The sequence below is a fragment of the Pipistrellus hanaki genome (genome assembly GCF_964339955.1).
Source record: "Pipistrellus hanaki genome assembly, chromosome: 17".
Taxonomy (NCBI): Eukaryota; Metazoa; Chordata; class Mammalia; order Chiroptera; family Vespertilionidae; genus Pipistrellus; species Pipistrellus hanaki.
Genome location: NC_140519.1, coordinates 1,627,153 through 1,644,166, shown reverse-complemented (window position 1 = coordinate 1,644,166; position 17,014 = coordinate 1,627,153). Strand labels below are relative to the sequence as shown.

The following is a 17,014-nucleotide window of genomic DNA, read 5'->3' as shown; positions in this document are numbered from 1 at the left end:
TTAAAGTAAAAATTCCCTGGCTGGGCTTCACAGAAGAATGAGGTGACAAAAGAAAGAACAAGTGACCTTGAAGATGGCACAGTGGAAATTATTCAGCATGAAGAATACTGAGGAGTAAACTTAATAAGATGTCAGTCTCAGGAAACTGTGGGACAGCAGCAATGGTCATGTGGACTCTGAATAGAGAGAGAGGAGAGAGAATAAAGAGAGTGGAGGACAGAAAAAGAGCTGAAGATATAATGCCCACAAGTTTCCATACATTGGATTTAAAATGCTCAGAGAAACAAACCGTCAGCAAGACAGACATGAAGAAACCCATCCTTCAGCACAGTGCAGCTGAAGTGCTGAAAACCAAGAGTAAATATATATATTTTTTTATTATTGATTTTTTTACAGAGAGGAGGAGAGAGGGATAGAGAGCTAGAAACATCGATAAGAGAGAAACATCGACCAGCTGCCTCTTGCACACCCCCTACCGGGGATGTGCCCGCAACCAATGTACATGCCCTTGACCGGAATTGAACCTGGGACCTTTCAGACCGACGCTCTACCACTGAGCCAAACCGGTTTCGGCCCAAGAGTAAATATTAAGAACGTTGAAGGGGAACAGGCAAATCCAAGTCATAATTGGACGTTTTAACAACTTGCATGCAACTGACAGAACCAAAAACAGAACAGAACATTTACTTATCATTTGGACCACAATAAGTAAATGCTGGAATAGTCATCTAGTGGACCACGACAGCCGTGAAAACAAAGCAGGGACAATCATGCACACACTGATTTCAAGGTCATCTGATGAGGCTCCACGGCTTCCCTACAGAGGACTCTCGGGTCTCCCAGATTCCTTTCTAGGGAACACAGTGAGCGTGACCCTACCTACTGGACTGAAACATCACGAGAAAGATATTCGAGGGCAAGAGAAGCTGCCAAGTGTGCTCATGTTTAAGTCCAGCTGAAATCTAAGTTGTGACTCTGGCCAAAGAGTCGGCCATGAGAAGAGATGGGCATAAAACCCAAGGAGAAGGAGCTCCAGAAGTATGTCAACGTCAAAGCACACCAGTCCACGCTGCGGCCCAAGCCTATCACCATCTCTTCTGCAGCCCCAGAGGAACTAAGTCTGCCGCAGCCGCCTTCACTCTCCCCTCACCAAAGGGGAGAGACCTTGTTTATCTGGCAGTGCTAGTCCCATAGCTATGACAATAGTTCAGGATTATTAAAACCCCACCGAACCGAAAACATCCCATAAGCGTTCTTTGCTTCCCACACCCAATCCAGTTTCAGAAAATAATTAAATATTAAAATTACAAATTTTGAAGTCAAACTGACATTTGACTTAACAGCCTCGCCTGTCAGGAGATAAAGTAATACCGAGCTATGTTCTGGGAGGGGAGGTGGCCAAGGCGACACCTTTGCAGGTCCGGACAAGACCGCTGGGGTGAGGCCAGGACCCTGACAGCAGCAAGTCCAGGACTGTAGCTCACCCTGAACACGGTGTAAGGGGCAAAACAGAATGAGTAACTCAGGGAAGAAGAGATTCATTTGGGGAAAGTCTATTGTACAGAGTCCAAGGAGGAAGTCTATGCATTAACTTGGACTCAGCTGTGGGTTCCAAAAGTGGTTTGGACCATCAAACACCTGAAGAAATGACAGAAGGGGTCAAAAGTGACTCCCATTCCCCCTGTTTACTGACAGGTGCAGAGAGTTTGAAATATTATGTGAGTGGGTGGAAACAAGGGAAGCACAACAGAAACCACATTAGGAAGGTCCAGAGGAGGACAAGGAAAATGAAGGGAAAAGAACATCACCATTCCTGCCATGGGGCTGTAACAGTCCCACTTCTGGAAAAGACAAGACTTGGCAGACAGACACACAGATGCAGTCCAGTGTTTCTGATGTCCGCTTGTACCAATTTTTACTTTATAGTTTTTGAACTACTATTTCTTCAACAAACACAGGACTTAGAAAAATAGCAAAAATAGTTACTTCATTGAGAAGCTGTAAAAACTGATCATCTAATTTCTGAAGTTTCATCTCGTTCTGAAAATCGGTATCTTCATTAACCTTCTCTGGCTCAGGTGGGCACACAGACATGAAAGATGGCAGCCCAGTGTCAGTCGGTGTACTTGCAAACGGGTCCCGGGGGGCCATGTCATCACCCGTGGGGGCTGTAACCATCGGTGGCATTCCATCAGCAACCTAAGACAGACACCAGCAGACCCTCAGAATGTGCGCTTATTAAGGACAAGCTGAAGGCATCTTAATATTAGGGAAAACCCAATACCATACCTCATCTTCACTGATATTTAGGGGAGAATCAGATGAAGCCAAATTATCCAAAAGACCTTCAAAGCACTGCAGACTTGAGGAGTTAATCTGTGAGAGGTCGACCGGCTCACCAAATATGTTCTTGCAGTCCAGGATTCGAAGCTGTGGCAGGGTCTGCAGCATAACTGCTTGGTACCCTGGAGATATATCCAAAACAAAAACTCATGCATTAAAGAGGTAAATTACTTGGAGAATCAAATAAATTTGTCAACTACCAGATGTACCTACAGCTGCCTACAGTTACACTCTAAGAATATATCACAATGGTAATTTAATTCTGAGACACTCACTTATCTATAATAATAAAGCATAATTTGCTAATTAGACAGGAGAGTCGAACGATCTTCCAGGTGTCCTTCCAGATGAAGCTGCGGCAGTATGGGCCGAGGAGAGGCGGTTAGGGGGGATCAGGCAGGCAGGCAGAGGCAGTAGGGGCAATCATGCAGGCAAGTAGAGGGGTTCGGGCTCTGGTCGGCAAACTACGCCTTGCAAATCACATGTGGCTTTTTGGTCCCTTGAGTGTGGCTCTGCCACAAAATACCATGGCCTGGGCAAGTCTATTTTGAAGAAGTGGCATTAAAAAAAGTTTAAGTTAAAAAAATTTGGCTCTCAAAAGAAATTTCAATTGTTGTATTGTTCATATCGATATTTGGCTCTGCTGACTAATGAGTTTGCGGACCACTGGGTTAGGGGCAATTGGGCAGGCAGCCATGTGGTTAGGGGTGATCAGGCAACAGGCCAGCAGTCCTGGATTGAGAGAGGGTGCAGGCCAGGCTGAGGGACCTCCCATCCCTGCACGAATTTCGTGCACCGAGCCTCTACTCAAATATAAAACTGTTCAATAGAGCCTCTAATCTATTCATCGTGTTCTTCTTTTAAAAACAACTTAGTTTGTCTAAAAAATATTTTATCTTGCAATTGTTTTTCCAAATACATAATAAAAAGCTGAAAAGCTTACGACAAATAAAAGCAGGTTCTAAGCACCAGCTGCTGTGAACAGTCACAAAGCATGGTGAATTAGTGGGTCGTACCTGGCACCCGACAGACAGGGTTATCGTCGCCATCCTTCTCCAAAACCAGGTTCGTCAGGAAGTGCAAACCCACCACGCACTGGAGTAGGTGATGGATGCTGTCTATGCAGTTGCTGTGCAGGTCGATGTATCTAAGCTTATGTTTGATTCCATGAAGGGGCATCAAACCTGCAAGATGAAAAAACCCTGCTGATACCACAGCAGCAATTTCCCCAACAGCTCACGGAACACTTTACGTGGGTTCTACTTCGAGGCGAAGGTGCAGGGTGAGCGAGGCCTCGCTGTGAAGCTGCACCTTGTGGAGGGGGTCAGTCAAGTCCACTTGTTTTGAGAACAGAGGCCCCTGGTATGAGTTCCATTCAAACAAAACTCCTGTGCTTCCCAGGCCACGCAGGAACTTACAGAACAAGCAAGGCTCCAGGCTCCTTCCTGATAAGCAAACACTGAGTACATTTCCTTTGTTGGTTTGAGCATAAAATACAAATAGCATTTGATTTAGTCGCTGGTAATACCTGTAGCCCCAGCTTATCTGGGGAGTGGTAAGCCAGGAACCCCACCTGGACAGCCTCATGTGCCCCTGGAGTGCAGGCTGTCTTACTAGTGTGCTCATTTTGTTAATTAGATTCCACATATGGTATTTGTCTTTTTCTGACTGGCTTATTTCATTTAGCATAATGCTCTCCAGGTCCATTCATACTGTCCCAAAAGTTAAGAGATCCTTTTTTATGGCCACACTAGAGGCCTGTTGCACAAAGATTCATGCAATAGGCCTTCCCTCACCTGGCTACCGGCACCAGTTTTCCTCCAGCGCCTGGGACTTAGGCCTTCGCCCTGGCCGGAGTCTTTGCTGGCTCTGGCTGGAGTCTGCAGTCTTCGCTTCCCTCTGGCCGGAATCTTCACTTTGCTCCAGCCAGAGCTGCTTCTGTAGCTCCCTCCACCCTCCCCCTCACTGCAGGCATCCTGTCCCTGGAGGGCAGGGCAACTTCCATCTTTGTCCTGGCACTTAATTTGCATATTCCCCCCATTGGCTGGTGGGCATTGTGGAGGTACGGTCAATTTACATATTTCTCTTTTATTAGTGTAGATTGTATTCCACAGTGTAAATGTACCACAGCTTTTTTATCCATACATCTAATGGAAAACTGGGCTGCTTCCAAAATCTTGGCTACTGTAAATAATGGTGCTATGAAACGGGTGTAACTGGCTATTTCTCTTTCCTGTCTCAGAACTTGCTTCCAAGTGGAGCTTGCTGATCAAAGGTGCAGCCCAAAAGTGTGCCTGCAGGGCTCTCTTCAGTGCTGCAGAAGGGGGCTTGTCAGTGGAACACGGCCCAGCCTCCCTTCTCTTGGAGGGGCCATTCTGAGATGCAGCTGCACTGTCAGGTCCGCTCCACATCTCTGTCTGTCCCTAGTGTTCCTCTCCAGGACCTCCCGCACTCTGGCAGTGTCAGGGCTGCAGTATCACCGATGTACAAACACACACATTCATCACTGGTTGTCCCCTCCTCCAGCCACAGGCTCTCCAGGACCTCCCGCAATTTTATGATTGCAAACACCACCAATGTGCCAGATCTTAGCTCTAACCCAAATACTCAACATACGTGTGCACACACACATCTCACTCCACCTCAAACCTGCTCCTCCCCAATCATCCCACATCAGGAAGCGATGCCATCATGTGCCTGTTGCTTCAGAGAAAACTCATGTTCATCGTCTTGAATTTCTTTCTCCTCCATTCCCTCATTGTGCCCATCAGCAAGTCCTATGGCCTCCATCTGTAAAATACACTTATCCACCTCCTGTCTCCACCCGGTCCAGGTCTCACCTCTCCTCTGGACACCTGGAACCGCTTGGTGTCCCCCACTCCCGTCCTAACACCATCCTCCTCGTTCAGCCCAAGTGATTCTTAACACATGCACTGCGTCACTTGTTTAAAGCCCTCAAATGGCCACCGTTGTACCTGACAACATGCAAACATCACCCTTTTCCTACTTGCTCATCTCCTTTTGCACACGAACCCTATTTACTGTGCTCCAGGCACACTTCCTTCCTCTGCTCCAAGGTCCAACATGCTCACTGAGTCCTCGCATGCCGCATGCTCTAGCACACACACTGCCACACTCTGCTCTCCGGCAAGGTGTTTCTGAATAAAATACATCATTCTAAGCATTAGCTATTAGAACTTCCAGGGTTGCCTACTACATTTTCTTCATATTCCTTCTCTCAGTCACTAAAATTCACACTTCTTAAGTATGGAGTCCCATGTGCTTTGCCCAACATATAGTTTATATAGTTTTTTTAACCATGACTAAGATATAGAACATTTATTTCCACCACCCCAATCAGGATGTCCCTATGTAGGCAATTTTCTCTCCCTGTGTTCAAGCCCTGGCGACTGATGATCTGATTTCTGCCCCTATAACTCTGCCTTTGTTAGAATGGCACATATTAGATTCATACAGTGTAGCCTTTTGTGAATGCTTTCACTTAGCACAATTCCTTTTAGATTCATCCATGTATCAATAGCTCATCCCTTTTTATTTCCTCGTGTGGCTATATCACAATTTATCTGTTTACCAGGTGATAGGTAAGTGGGTGGTTTCCAGTTTTTAGAGATTACAGATAATCATAGAAAACTGATTATATGAAAAGCTATATAAACATACACTCATGTACAGGTCTCTGGTTAAACATATTTTCGTTTCTCTTTGGTAAATGCCTAGAGTGGAATTGTATATAAATGTACATGTAACCTTATAAGAAACCTTCAAACTGTTTTTCAAAGTCCTTATATTACTTTGAATTCTACCAGCAATTTACCAGCATATAAGTTCTAGATGCTCCACAATCGTTTCCTACAAGAACTGTATCTGTCCAGCCTGGCTGGTATAGCTCAGTGGTTGAGGGTCAACCCATGAACCAGGAGGTCATGGTTCAATTCCTCCTGGTCAGAGCACATGTCCTGATTGTGGGCTTGATCCCCAATAAGGGGTATGCAGGAGGCAGCTGATGGATGTCTCATAGATGTTTCCATGAGAAACATCTCCCTTCGTCTCTCTCTAAAAATCAATAAAGAACATATTAAAAAAAGAACTCTATCTGTCCACAGGTGCTCTTTAACAAATATTTGTTGAGTAAGTAAATTATTATCATATCTAAGATTCATATTTTTCAGATAAGGAAATTTCGTCCAAAAAGTAGCAGACTTTACTCAACAGTGCACATCAGTGACAAACCAACAGCCAATATTTGATCCTAATACTTACACATCTTTTGGGGGAAAATTTAAAATACTGCTGCTACTTCAGTTTAAGGGTAGTGACAAGATCATTTCCTTTTCTGTATATTAAACACCTGGCATAGGGTAGTATTTTTCTAGTAGGGGAGAAAACAAATGAATGAATAAGGCTGTTTCATATATGAAGATAATTAGATGACCTAGTTAAGCAATAATGTAATGAATAATTATGAAACTTTTTCACTTTATCAGTGTATCATTTTAATCAGTTAAAAAGTAGGTATTTTACCTTTTTAGACATACTGAAGTTAAAAAAAAAAAAGCACATATTTGATTTTCAATTTGTCATGGCCTTTGGGATCCTATACACCATACTGTCCAATCTGGTAGGACGGCCTCAGGTGGCTTTGGAATTTAAACTTAAATTTGATTGAAAGTAAATAAAACGACAAATCTAGTTCCTCAGTGCACGAGGCACATTGCAAATGCTCGCCTGGCAAACTGGGTGCCATGCCAGGCAGCACACACTTAGAATATTTTTATCACTGTAGGGAGTTCTATTGAAATTCTTCCTCTCTAGAATAGTATATTCATTAATTATCTAAGATTAAAATACCATTTCTCCCAAAGGAGGTCTTTCTTATCTTATCCTGTTATGGACCACCCAAGTTTTAATCCCAATTTTTCATTTAGCAGTAGCTTTGGTACCAACACATTCTCTAGATGAGATTTTTCATCAAAAATTGTATAATTCAGCTTTTTGACATGCTGAGCTCATCCTAACTCACCATGCATAGCAAATATTCAGCAATATAGAAAAATTAGAGGCCTGCTGCATGAATTCATGCACGGGTGGGGCTCCTCAGCCTGTCTGGTGATCAGGGCTGTCTCGCCCATAGCCCAGTCCTGATTGGGGCCTATGGGGTTGGCGACACACACACGACGACAACGACGACTGCAGGAGGTTGGCCAGCTGGCCCTGATGGGTGCCAATCAGGTTGGCCAGCCACAGGAGGTTGGCTGTGGGAGCGCACTGACCAACAGGAGAAGCTCCTGCATTGAATGTCTGCCCACTGGTGGTCAGTGCATGTCATAGCGATCAGTCAACCAGTTGTAACAGTCGCTTAGGCTTTTATATATATAGATTAAGCACATTTACTTACCACTTAAATCATTTATGTGGTTATAGGATAAATTCAGTCTAGTCAGATTAATTAGTGCTTCAAGTCCTAAAAAAAATAAAACAAAGTTTTTACAGGATTCAATAATCAATATATTAAAGTTATATAATACTGCAATACTATTTCAGACCATTTTGAAGCAAATCTACAGTCGAATTAAACAACAGCGAAATCAATTTTGTTGGTATTTTATAAAATATTTGAAAAAGGCTAATCACTCTTCTAGGAGAAAAATTTTATATAAGAAATTTTAGGGTCATTTTTCAAAAGTTTACTATTTATCCCATTCTTTTGGGAAGGAAAAAAATGGACTTATGTCATCTCCCTTATTCAAAGTTTTACATGAAAATCACTTACACACCTTCTACTTTTGTGATCAAATTGCAGGACAAATTTAAAGTGCGTAGTTTTGTCAGTGTGCTTAGCCCTTCTATTTGACTTATTTGATTAGATGACAAGTCTAAATGTTGTAAATTCCAGACATGGTCAATGGCTTTGATCTTCGAGATGTTGTTACAATGCAGATTGATGGCATGGAGGGTTGAATCTAAGGATAACTCTGATATGCTATAAAAGAAAACATGTACCATCAAACACAGTAAAAAATAATTTTGAAATCATAACCAAATAATTAAAATTAACCCAACAGTGTATATGTAACTGTGAGCTCTACTCATCTATAATAAAAGTGTAATATGCTAACTAGACCAGTCAGCCAGACTACCTTCAGGACGAAGCCAGGGCTACAAGGGCTGAGCCCCTTGCAAGAATTTCGTGCATCAGGCCTCTAGTTCTATAATGAAATCCTCTCTATGAGTAGTAGTTGAAATGCCTCACAAGTATAGCAATTCCTATAACGAACCAGCATTTTGGGCCATTTATATAATCAAGAAACCCACTCAGAAGAGGCAGGTGATCCCTGGCATGTCTAGCTTCTTAACATGAAGTAATGAGCACACAGGGAAGGCAACAGTGCAAAGGCCCTGGGGTCACTCCCTACACTCCAGCTCAAAACTGCACTCTACTCTTTTTGCTGTTCCATGAGTTAATAGTTTCAATTTCCTCATCTCATTCAACTCTTTACAATACTAAACCATAGGGATCTAAGGAAACCGACATTTACAGAAATTAAATAACTTGTCCCAGTTCTTGTAGTTGTTACCTGAGCTGGTATAAATCCAGACCTGGCTCTGCAGTTTATTGCTTCCCTCACTGTCCATAATGGCTGCTTAACCCAGGAGGCAGCCCATTTAAAAAGAAACCATGGGCACTGCCATTTCTCCCATCCAAGTACTAACCAGGCCCGACCCTGCCTAGCTTCTGAGATCAGATGATCGGGCGCGTTCAGGGTGGTATGGCCGTAGACTGGGGACTGCCATTTCTATTGAAAAAGTGCTTGTCCTGTCTGTTGACTTTGGACTGTACATGCGCTAAATGGAACCCATCTCTTCTTTCTCTCAGTTTGTGTCCTTTAAACCAGAGCCCCTCTGAAATAGCCCTCCCAGGACCCAGGAATACCAACACATGTACACAGCTCAGAAGGATGGAAGCAAGGGCATGGCACTGGCTCCACATTCAGCGTCCCTCCACAGAAAGGGATGCAGCTCTTCTAAATGTCAAACTAGCAACCTCTCCTGGTCTGACTGTTCCAAATATTTCCCAGTTACCTCGCCTCTGTCATTTACTGAGCTGTTTACTTAGTCCAGACCGTATACTATTAACACGTGTTCTTAATATCATTTACTTTCCAAAACATCTCTGCTTCTGGAAATTAAAAGTGTGCAGGTCATGTGGTACAGTAGAAAAAGCGGAGAGTGAAATTAGATGGAAATGGGTTTGAATTTGAACTTAGTTGCTCAGCAGCTGCAAGGCTGGGAGTTATTTACATCCTCTGGCCTCAGATTTGTCACATGCAAAATTACCACCTTGTGGAACTGTTGTGAGGATCTATGACAATATATGTAACATGCACACAGCGATGGCATTCGGTAAATGACAGCTACTATTAAACATAAATATTCCTTTGAAAAACATCTGGCAAATTCCAGACCAGGGTGCAGACAAGATGCTGTAACTAGCAGCAGCCAGGCACACACAGAGCAAGGGTTGCCAAGGACAGCCCGCGCCCAGGCACAAAGGAGCGGAGGCGGGAAACGGGAAAAGGTAGAGGAAGGGCTGCGAGATGCGCGGGGGCAGTCAGCCACCGGGACAGGCCAGGTGCTCCCAGTGTGGGCTGGGATGCAAAGGATGGAAGCAAGGGCATGCACATTCGGGGCGTGGGGGGGGGGGGGCTCAGAAGGGTTAGCTCAGTACTTGCAAGAAGCACGTGAACGCCTGCGTCGCGGGCTCTGCAAAGGGCGACTGGAGCCAGGAGGTGACCGCGGGGCCAGGGGCAGAGAAGGGGCAGCGCAGAGACGCGCAGAACTCGAGGGACAGGGACCCCTCGGCGGGGCGGCCGCCCGGAGCTAAGCGAGTGTCGGGGAGGGCGGGAGCGTGCGGTGTCGGGGCGGGTCGGCGCCGCCGCCCGGCCGGCGCGCCCTTCACCTCCGCAGGCCTTTGTCCATGCAGCACAGGTCCCCACAGTTGCTGTCGCCGTCCTCATTCTCCACCTCCGCCTGCCCCGGCGCCTCCATGGACGCGGAGGGTGTCTCAACCGGCGCTGGCGCTGGGTCCGCCCGCCCGGAACACGCCTTCAGGAAGTGCGGCCCGCAGGGCGGGGCCAGGCCGCTCCAACCGACCGCGCACTTTCCCGCCCGGCGGGTGGCGGAGCCGGAAGTCGGCGCCTCCGCGCCCGGGGCTTCGCTGCCTTTACTGCAGCCTTGACCCTCGCCTGGCACTTGCTTCCGGTGCGGGGCGTAGGAAAAGCAAGGGTCCGGCCAGTGGCTCCCAGGTGCCATTTGTTTGCTTGGCGGCACGGGATGGCCGCTTTCCCAGCAGCTTGCCTGCGGGCCCGCAGCCTCCTCCCAGGTGTCCCGCCGCTGGTGGACAGCGCGGGGTGCTCCCGCCGCCCGGCCTGCCCTCGCAGGGGCGGGAGCCCATGCTCGCCCCGGGAGCTTTCACTATTGAGTGTGGGAAACCTGTGCGAAGTGAGCGCGATCGGAGGTAACTTTCATTCCGTCGTGACCAGAGCTTACAGTTCTGATTTGTTGCTTTTGGTAAAATGCCGTTGTTGAAATCAACCTAACCTCATCCTTAAACTTAAGGAACGAGTGTACAACAATTACATCCTTTCTTAACATCGTGTTCTGAAAAATAGTTTTTTGCCCATTAGATGACAACAAGAATATTTGCAAGCATTATTACTTTTTAAAATTATTTTTATTGATTTCAGAGAGAGAGGGAGAGAGAGAAATATCAATGATGAGAATCATTGAACGGCTGCTTCCTGCACACCCCTACCAGGGGTTGAGCCTGCAACCTGGGCATGTGTCCTGACCAGGAATGGAACATAACCTGGCTCATAGGTAGAGCCATAACCTCCTGTCTTACTAAGCACACTGGTAGGGCTGTGCAAACATTTTACAGGCCTTTATTTAGGTAGTCCCCTGACTGTGGAAAACACCTCGTGACTACTCGGGGATCAACTACAACCCGATGACGATTGTGGAACAACTGACCTCATTCCCAAGCCCTACACCCATCCCAAGGCCCCCTATATAATCCATCCACAAAACCTTCAAGGAGATTGGCTCTCTTTCGTTCAACTCTCTGTATGCAGGCTCTTTTCAATAAGCTGGACTGACTGATAATATAATAAGTTCAGTGCTTATTTCTATAATAAGACTCAAGTACCTGGCATCTACGTTCTAGGAATACTAGGAAGAGCTCAGAAGCATTGAAGCCCACATGGTGCTATTGAGAGGGCACGGCGGGCGAGGATGAGCTCCCAACTGTGCCCAGCAGGGCAGAGTTATCCCTAGCCCTCACCCAACCAATCAGGGTTAGCCAAGGCAGTGACATCACTACCGACCAGAGTAAAACCCCTGGACTGGGAGAAATTCGCTCTCTTCCGCCATGCTGGCAGCGTGAGTGGGGGAGCCCATGCTAGCATGGTAAAGGCTCTTTTGTTTATTGCATCGGACTCGGCTCCCTGGTGGTCCTTGGGGATCAGGAAGTCTGGGCGTAACACTATGAGTAGTGGAGAAGTAGCCTGAAGGAAGTTACTGATGACTGAGTGGGTTAGGGGAGAATACCCGAAGAAAGTCAAGGATTGCTCCGAGTCATGGGGATATTAAAAAATGGAGAAGGACTTGTACACATGCATATAAGCATAACCAATGGATACAAGACACTGGGGGGGGGGGCAGATGAGGGCATGTACTGGGGGGTAGGGGAGACTGGGGGGAGGATAATGGGGGGGGGGAAGAGACATATGTACTGTGAAAGAAAAGAGCCACATGCTAACCTGACAGGCTCAGGGAAGGCCTGCGTGGCAGTCTTGCAAACCCAGAGACCTAAGATAACCACAAAAGATGGTTTGAAAATTAAATATCTAACAGGTTATAGTAGGTAGTCAAGTCCCAGATATTTTCCCAGACAAAGATCAACTTTGATCTTTTTACTGAGCCCATTTGCCTTTTTGCCTCTAAGATAACATATCTATGAGATGTCTGGGTAACTTGTAACTTCCCTTTTTTTCCGGAGCCCCTGGGGAACAACCAAATGTGGTGGGCTCCAGGACAGAGGCCTCAAATTTCTTCTTATCCTGTTAATTGTTCCTGCACTCACCTGAATATACATCCATCATTTTACTTTTTATCCAATCCCAGGAGTTTCCCTCCGCTTTGCTTTCTCCCACCTCCTTACTCTATCACCAATGAATTTCATGTAACCCACCTATGTCCCTCCTTTGATTTCAGTGTATAAATAGAGAAATGTAACCCGACATTTTTTGGAGCATTATCTCAACCTGTTGAGGTTCTGCTTCCTGGCATATGTCGACAGTAAGGCTCAAATAAACTCATAAAAAAAATTCTTTACAGGTTTTAATCCCCCCCCCCCCCCCCCCCCCGTTAACAGTACTACTATTTATAATACTTCAAACAATAATAAAAAAAAGTGGGGGGAAAAAATGGAGACCAGCCTGAAGGTGTGCAGGAGGCCACCAATAAATCAATGCTTTTTCTCTCATCACTGATGTTTCTGTCTCTCTGTTTCCCTTCCTCTCTGAAACTAATAAAAATACATTTTAAAAAATAGACTTAAAAATGGAGACCAAGGTATAGCTCAAGTCTGGAGCTGTAATTACTGAACTAAAACCTAACATGGTCCCTAATTACTTAAGAAATAAAGGCCTACGTTTCTCATCTAATACTGAAAATATTCACAGGCTTAACTGTTGCTCATTTATGATTTATCTATGCCTATCATATTCTAAAGCTTATAGCCACGATTCTCTGTTCCCTATAAGCCCATGTGTTACGCCCAGACTTCGTGATCCCCAAGGACCACCAGGGAGCCGAGTCTGATGCAATAAACAAAAGAGCCTTTACCATGCTAGCATGGGCTCCTCACACCCACGCTGGCAGCATGGCGGAAGAGAGCGAATTTCTCCCAGTCCAGGGGTTTTACTCTGGTCGGTGGTGATGTCACTGCCTTGGCTAACCCTGATTGGTTGGGTGAGGGCTAGGGATAACTCTGCCCTGCTGGGCGGAGTTGGGAGCTCATCCTTGCCCCGCCCTGCCCTCTCACATGCTTTGACATGTGTCTCTAGATTCTTTCAACAAGAGATGGCGGTAGAAACTACTGGCTTTTTGATTCTGGGCTTACTTGTGACTTTTTATAAAATCAATTGAATTCATTGAATTTCTAGTCCTAGTTCCAAGACATCACATGTTAAACCTTAAGACATCTTGCATGCTTCTGCTTATTTTCTTGGAAGACTGTCCGAGCTGATTTCTGTTCCCACTTCAGAGCTGGAGTCCTGAGACTTCCCTTCTTGACTGTCCTGGCAATTCCCGTGGCCTTTTCCTCTTGTTGGATATGGTGTCTTAACACAATGTTTTTTGTTTTTCTCTTGGTTTATACTCTGTCAGGGCATATGTCCCACATGAGCTTCTGGTAATGAGAGAATCATTGATCAGGTGCCCCCTGCATGCCCTCTACTGGGGATGGAGCCCACAACCCGGGCATGTACCCTGACTGGGAATCGCACCAGCGACCTCCTGGCTCACAGGTCAGCATTCAACCACTGAGCCACACTGGCTAGGCAACAGTAGGATTTTTAAATTGCTTTATTATGTGTGTGTGTGTTTTTTGTTTGTTTGTTTGTTTGTTTTTTGGATTAGATAAGTCACACATACCTATGGCACACATCCAACAAACATAGAAAATGTCTAAAGAAGAAATAAAAAGCCTAGAGCCCGGACAGTGCTGTGATATACGCTGTCTAGGCAGCTCTTGCTCTGCCTCTGTCTGCAGCCCTTTGTGCACAGACACCCTGAGGTGCAGACAGAGGCCGTCACGCCTATTTCTGCATAGAACGGGTCGCCTGCTTGTGCCGGAGGGAGACACACATGGGCAGCTTTCTGTCCTGTTCGGTATCCCATCGTTGTTTCCAAGAAGCCTATGGTACTGTGTCTCAATCAGCTCCCGTGCCCTGTCTCTTAGAGACGGGCGCTGAGGCAGCTTCCAGTGTGTCCTGTGAACCGAACACCATGCACTGAGCGTTCTGGAGCACCCCATTTTGCACATCCGGCCTATTTTCCCCAATGACAGGTTCCTAGCAATACTATCGCTACATGAATGCAATTTCGATAAATATATTTACTAAACGGCTGCCCAGAAGGATTGCAGCCATTCTTAACTCTCCGTGATTAAAGGAGAATACCAGTTTCTCACAGATTCATTAGCACTGAGTTTGAAAATAATTTTAATTTTTGCCAATCTGATAGGTCGTTGTTATTTTGCATTTCTTTGACAATGCTGATGTGTATTGTGTGTGTGTGTGTGTGTGTGTGTGTGTGTGTATCTATTAACCATTTATATTTCTCCTCTGATGCTGTCTTCATGTCATTGGTTCATTCTCTAATAAGGGTAGGATTGGGGAGGAAGTCAGTACCATGTCCCTACCTATGAATCCCCCTCCTTGTGTCTCAGTGAGGGGGCATAACTGTTGTATTGTCAATCATAGAATAAGATATAAGACGCCTTAATGAGCCAATTATTGTAATTAGGAGTCATTTTTTGTGGGGGGCCAAGAGGGAGGTGTCTTTTCCAAATCTCTGAGTCCCGACATAGAGGAAGTGTCTCGTATTTATACTTTTTGAGCCTCCTTGTTTGCAGATATTACAGAGGGCTCTGTGTGAGTTATTGTGACAGACAGTTGTACTGGGCATAATTATTACCATTATTAGTCTATTTCAATCTATTATATTAGATGGCTAGGTTGCAGGGTCAGTCAGTTACATTTATCTTTTTCTTTTTCTTTCTTTTTTAAAAAGAATATATGTTATTGATTTTTTTACAGAGAGGAAGGGAGACAGATAGAGAGTTAGAAACATCAATGAGAGAGAAACATCGATGAGCTGCCTCCTGCACACCTCCCACTGGGAATGTGCCCACAATCAAGGTACATGCCCTTGACCGAATCAAACCTGGGACCCTTGAGTCCACAGGCTGATGCTCTATCCCACATGTGTCAAACACAAGGCCCGCGGGCCAAATCCAGCCCGCCAGGCCTTGCAATGTGGCCCGCACCGCGCTGTCATCACTGCACTCCGCTGTCAGTTTATGACATTGTCAGTTTATGACTGTTCAGTAAACCATTCGGCCCGCGATTTAGGCTGGATTTTAGATTTTGGCCCCTTCTCTGATTGAGTTCGACACCCCTATTCTATCCACTGAGCCAAACCAGTTAGGGCACATTTTAACTTTTTCTACTGTTTGAACTAAAAAACTCAGTCATTTTATGGAATAACAGACTGTCTTAAAGTGACAGCATTTACAATGACAGTTTACAGAACAAGGGGTTATCTAACAATAGCAGAGAATTTTAAACAGCAGTTTTCTATACCAGAGGGAAGTTACTGTGCTTCCTGACGTTGCAAAGCCTGTCTGGGGCAGGCAGAGGCTGCCCCAGGTCATGGCCAGCAAAGGCTTGTCTGTGATTTTAAAAACAGCTTCAAGGCCCACGCTCCGGAGCTGGGACCCCGGCCACTTCTCCCCCTCCTCGGATGACAGGGGCTTCCGGGGAGCGGAAGGACAGCCAGGGGTTTGAACTGGAGGAGGGATGGGGACAGGCAAACGGCTGGGGAGTGAGGGGGGAGGACTTTGGCTTGTGTCAGACTCAGGCTCACTGCGCACCCCCCTCTCCCTCCCTGCAGAGGTTCTGAAAACCATGTTGGCCATCATCGAGGCCGGCTCGTCCATCAACCTCTACATGTTCCACGGAGGCACAACTTCGGCTTCATGAGTGCAGCCATGCATTTTCACGACTACAAGTCCGACATCACCAGCTACAGCAAGTCTCCCCCCATGCCGACCCTCCCCGGAACGCCCGTATCGGTGTGTCTGGGAGCTTACGGAGAGTCCCTCGGAGACGGCCCTGGCACTTTGAACGCATTTGGCTCTGCCTGGGAGCGGGAGGGGAGGCTGGGTGCGGATGGTCACTTTTCTTTTTCTTTTTTTTCAAACTTTATGGTAATGCACATAAAGACCACTTGGGTATGGTTTTTTTTTTTTAATTTATTGATTGATTTTTTATAGAGAGGAAGGGATAGGGATAAAGAGTTAGAAACATCGATGAGAGAGAAATATCAATTAGCTCCCCCCTGCATACCCCCCACTGAGGATGTGCATGAAACCAAGGTACATGCCCTTGACCAGAACTGAACCAAGGGCCCAGGGTGCCACACCTCGGGGGGGTGGGGGGAGCGGTGGAGGCAGCGGCAGCTGTGGCCCAGGGTGCCACACCTCCGGGGTGGTGGTGGCGGCGGTGGCAGCAGCAGTGGCGGCGGGTGGTGTGGGCCAGGGGAGGGTCCCCAGGCTGTGCTACCCCAGTCTCTTACACCAGAGAGGGCTCCAGGGCCTGGTGTGCTGAGTGCCTGCGCTTGGCCACTCCTGCCCAGCCCCCCTCTCAGGCCGAGGATGCAGGCCCTGCCTTGCCTGGGCCCGGGCCTCTGGCCCCTCTGTGCTTCAGGCCCCGGGCTTCTCTGAGGTCCCACCCCAGGGCTCAGGCCTGTGCTCCTGGGCCTGTCTAGGTTTGGGGGTTGCTCATGGGAACTCGTCACCAGACGT

The 17,014-nt window shown here is 46.5% G+C and overlaps 1 protein-coding gene and 1 long non-coding RNA gene across 9 annotated transcripts in view; one reads left to right on the top strand and one right to left on the bottom strand.

The window, feature by feature from the left end:
* Positions 1–10,483, bottom strand: part of LRRCC1 (leucine rich repeat and coiled-coil centrosomal protein 1) — a 29,407-nt gene extending 18,924 nt beyond the window's left edge. For 5 of the 8 annotated variants that reach the window (XR_014793223.1, XM_084864806.1, XM_084864807.1 and 2 more), the window contains exons 1-6: positions 10,322–10,483; positions 8,139–8,344; positions 7,760–7,825; positions 3,360–3,527; positions 2,290–2,465; positions 1,987–2,199 (exon numbers count right to left, since the gene is read on the bottom strand). Coding sequence is in view for 7 of the 8 variants with exons in the window: in XM_084864806.1 (XP_084720932.1) it covers positions 1,987–2,199; positions 2,290–2,465; positions 3,360–3,527; positions 7,760–7,825; positions 8,139–8,344; positions 10,322–10,410 (918 nt within the window). In the remaining variant the exon portion in view is untranslated. Of the gene's footprint in view, positions 1–1,986; positions 2,200–2,289; positions 2,466–3,359; positions 3,528–7,759; positions 7,826–8,138; positions 8,345–9,299; positions 9,432–10,321 lie in introns of those variants that run through there. The other 3 variants (XM_084864811.1, XM_084864812.1, XM_084864810.1) reach the window with 2 other exon arrangements.
* Positions 10,484–10,625: 142 nt separating this feature from the next.
* LOC311612083 lies at positions 10,626–16,439 on the top strand. Its single transcript, XR_014793224.1, has 3 exons — positions 10,626–10,879; positions 13,813–13,952; positions 16,102–16,439. It is a non-coding gene; the product is annotated as an uncharacterized lncRNA (long non-coding RNA).
* The last annotated feature ends 575 nt before the right edge of the window (positions 16,440–17,014 follow it).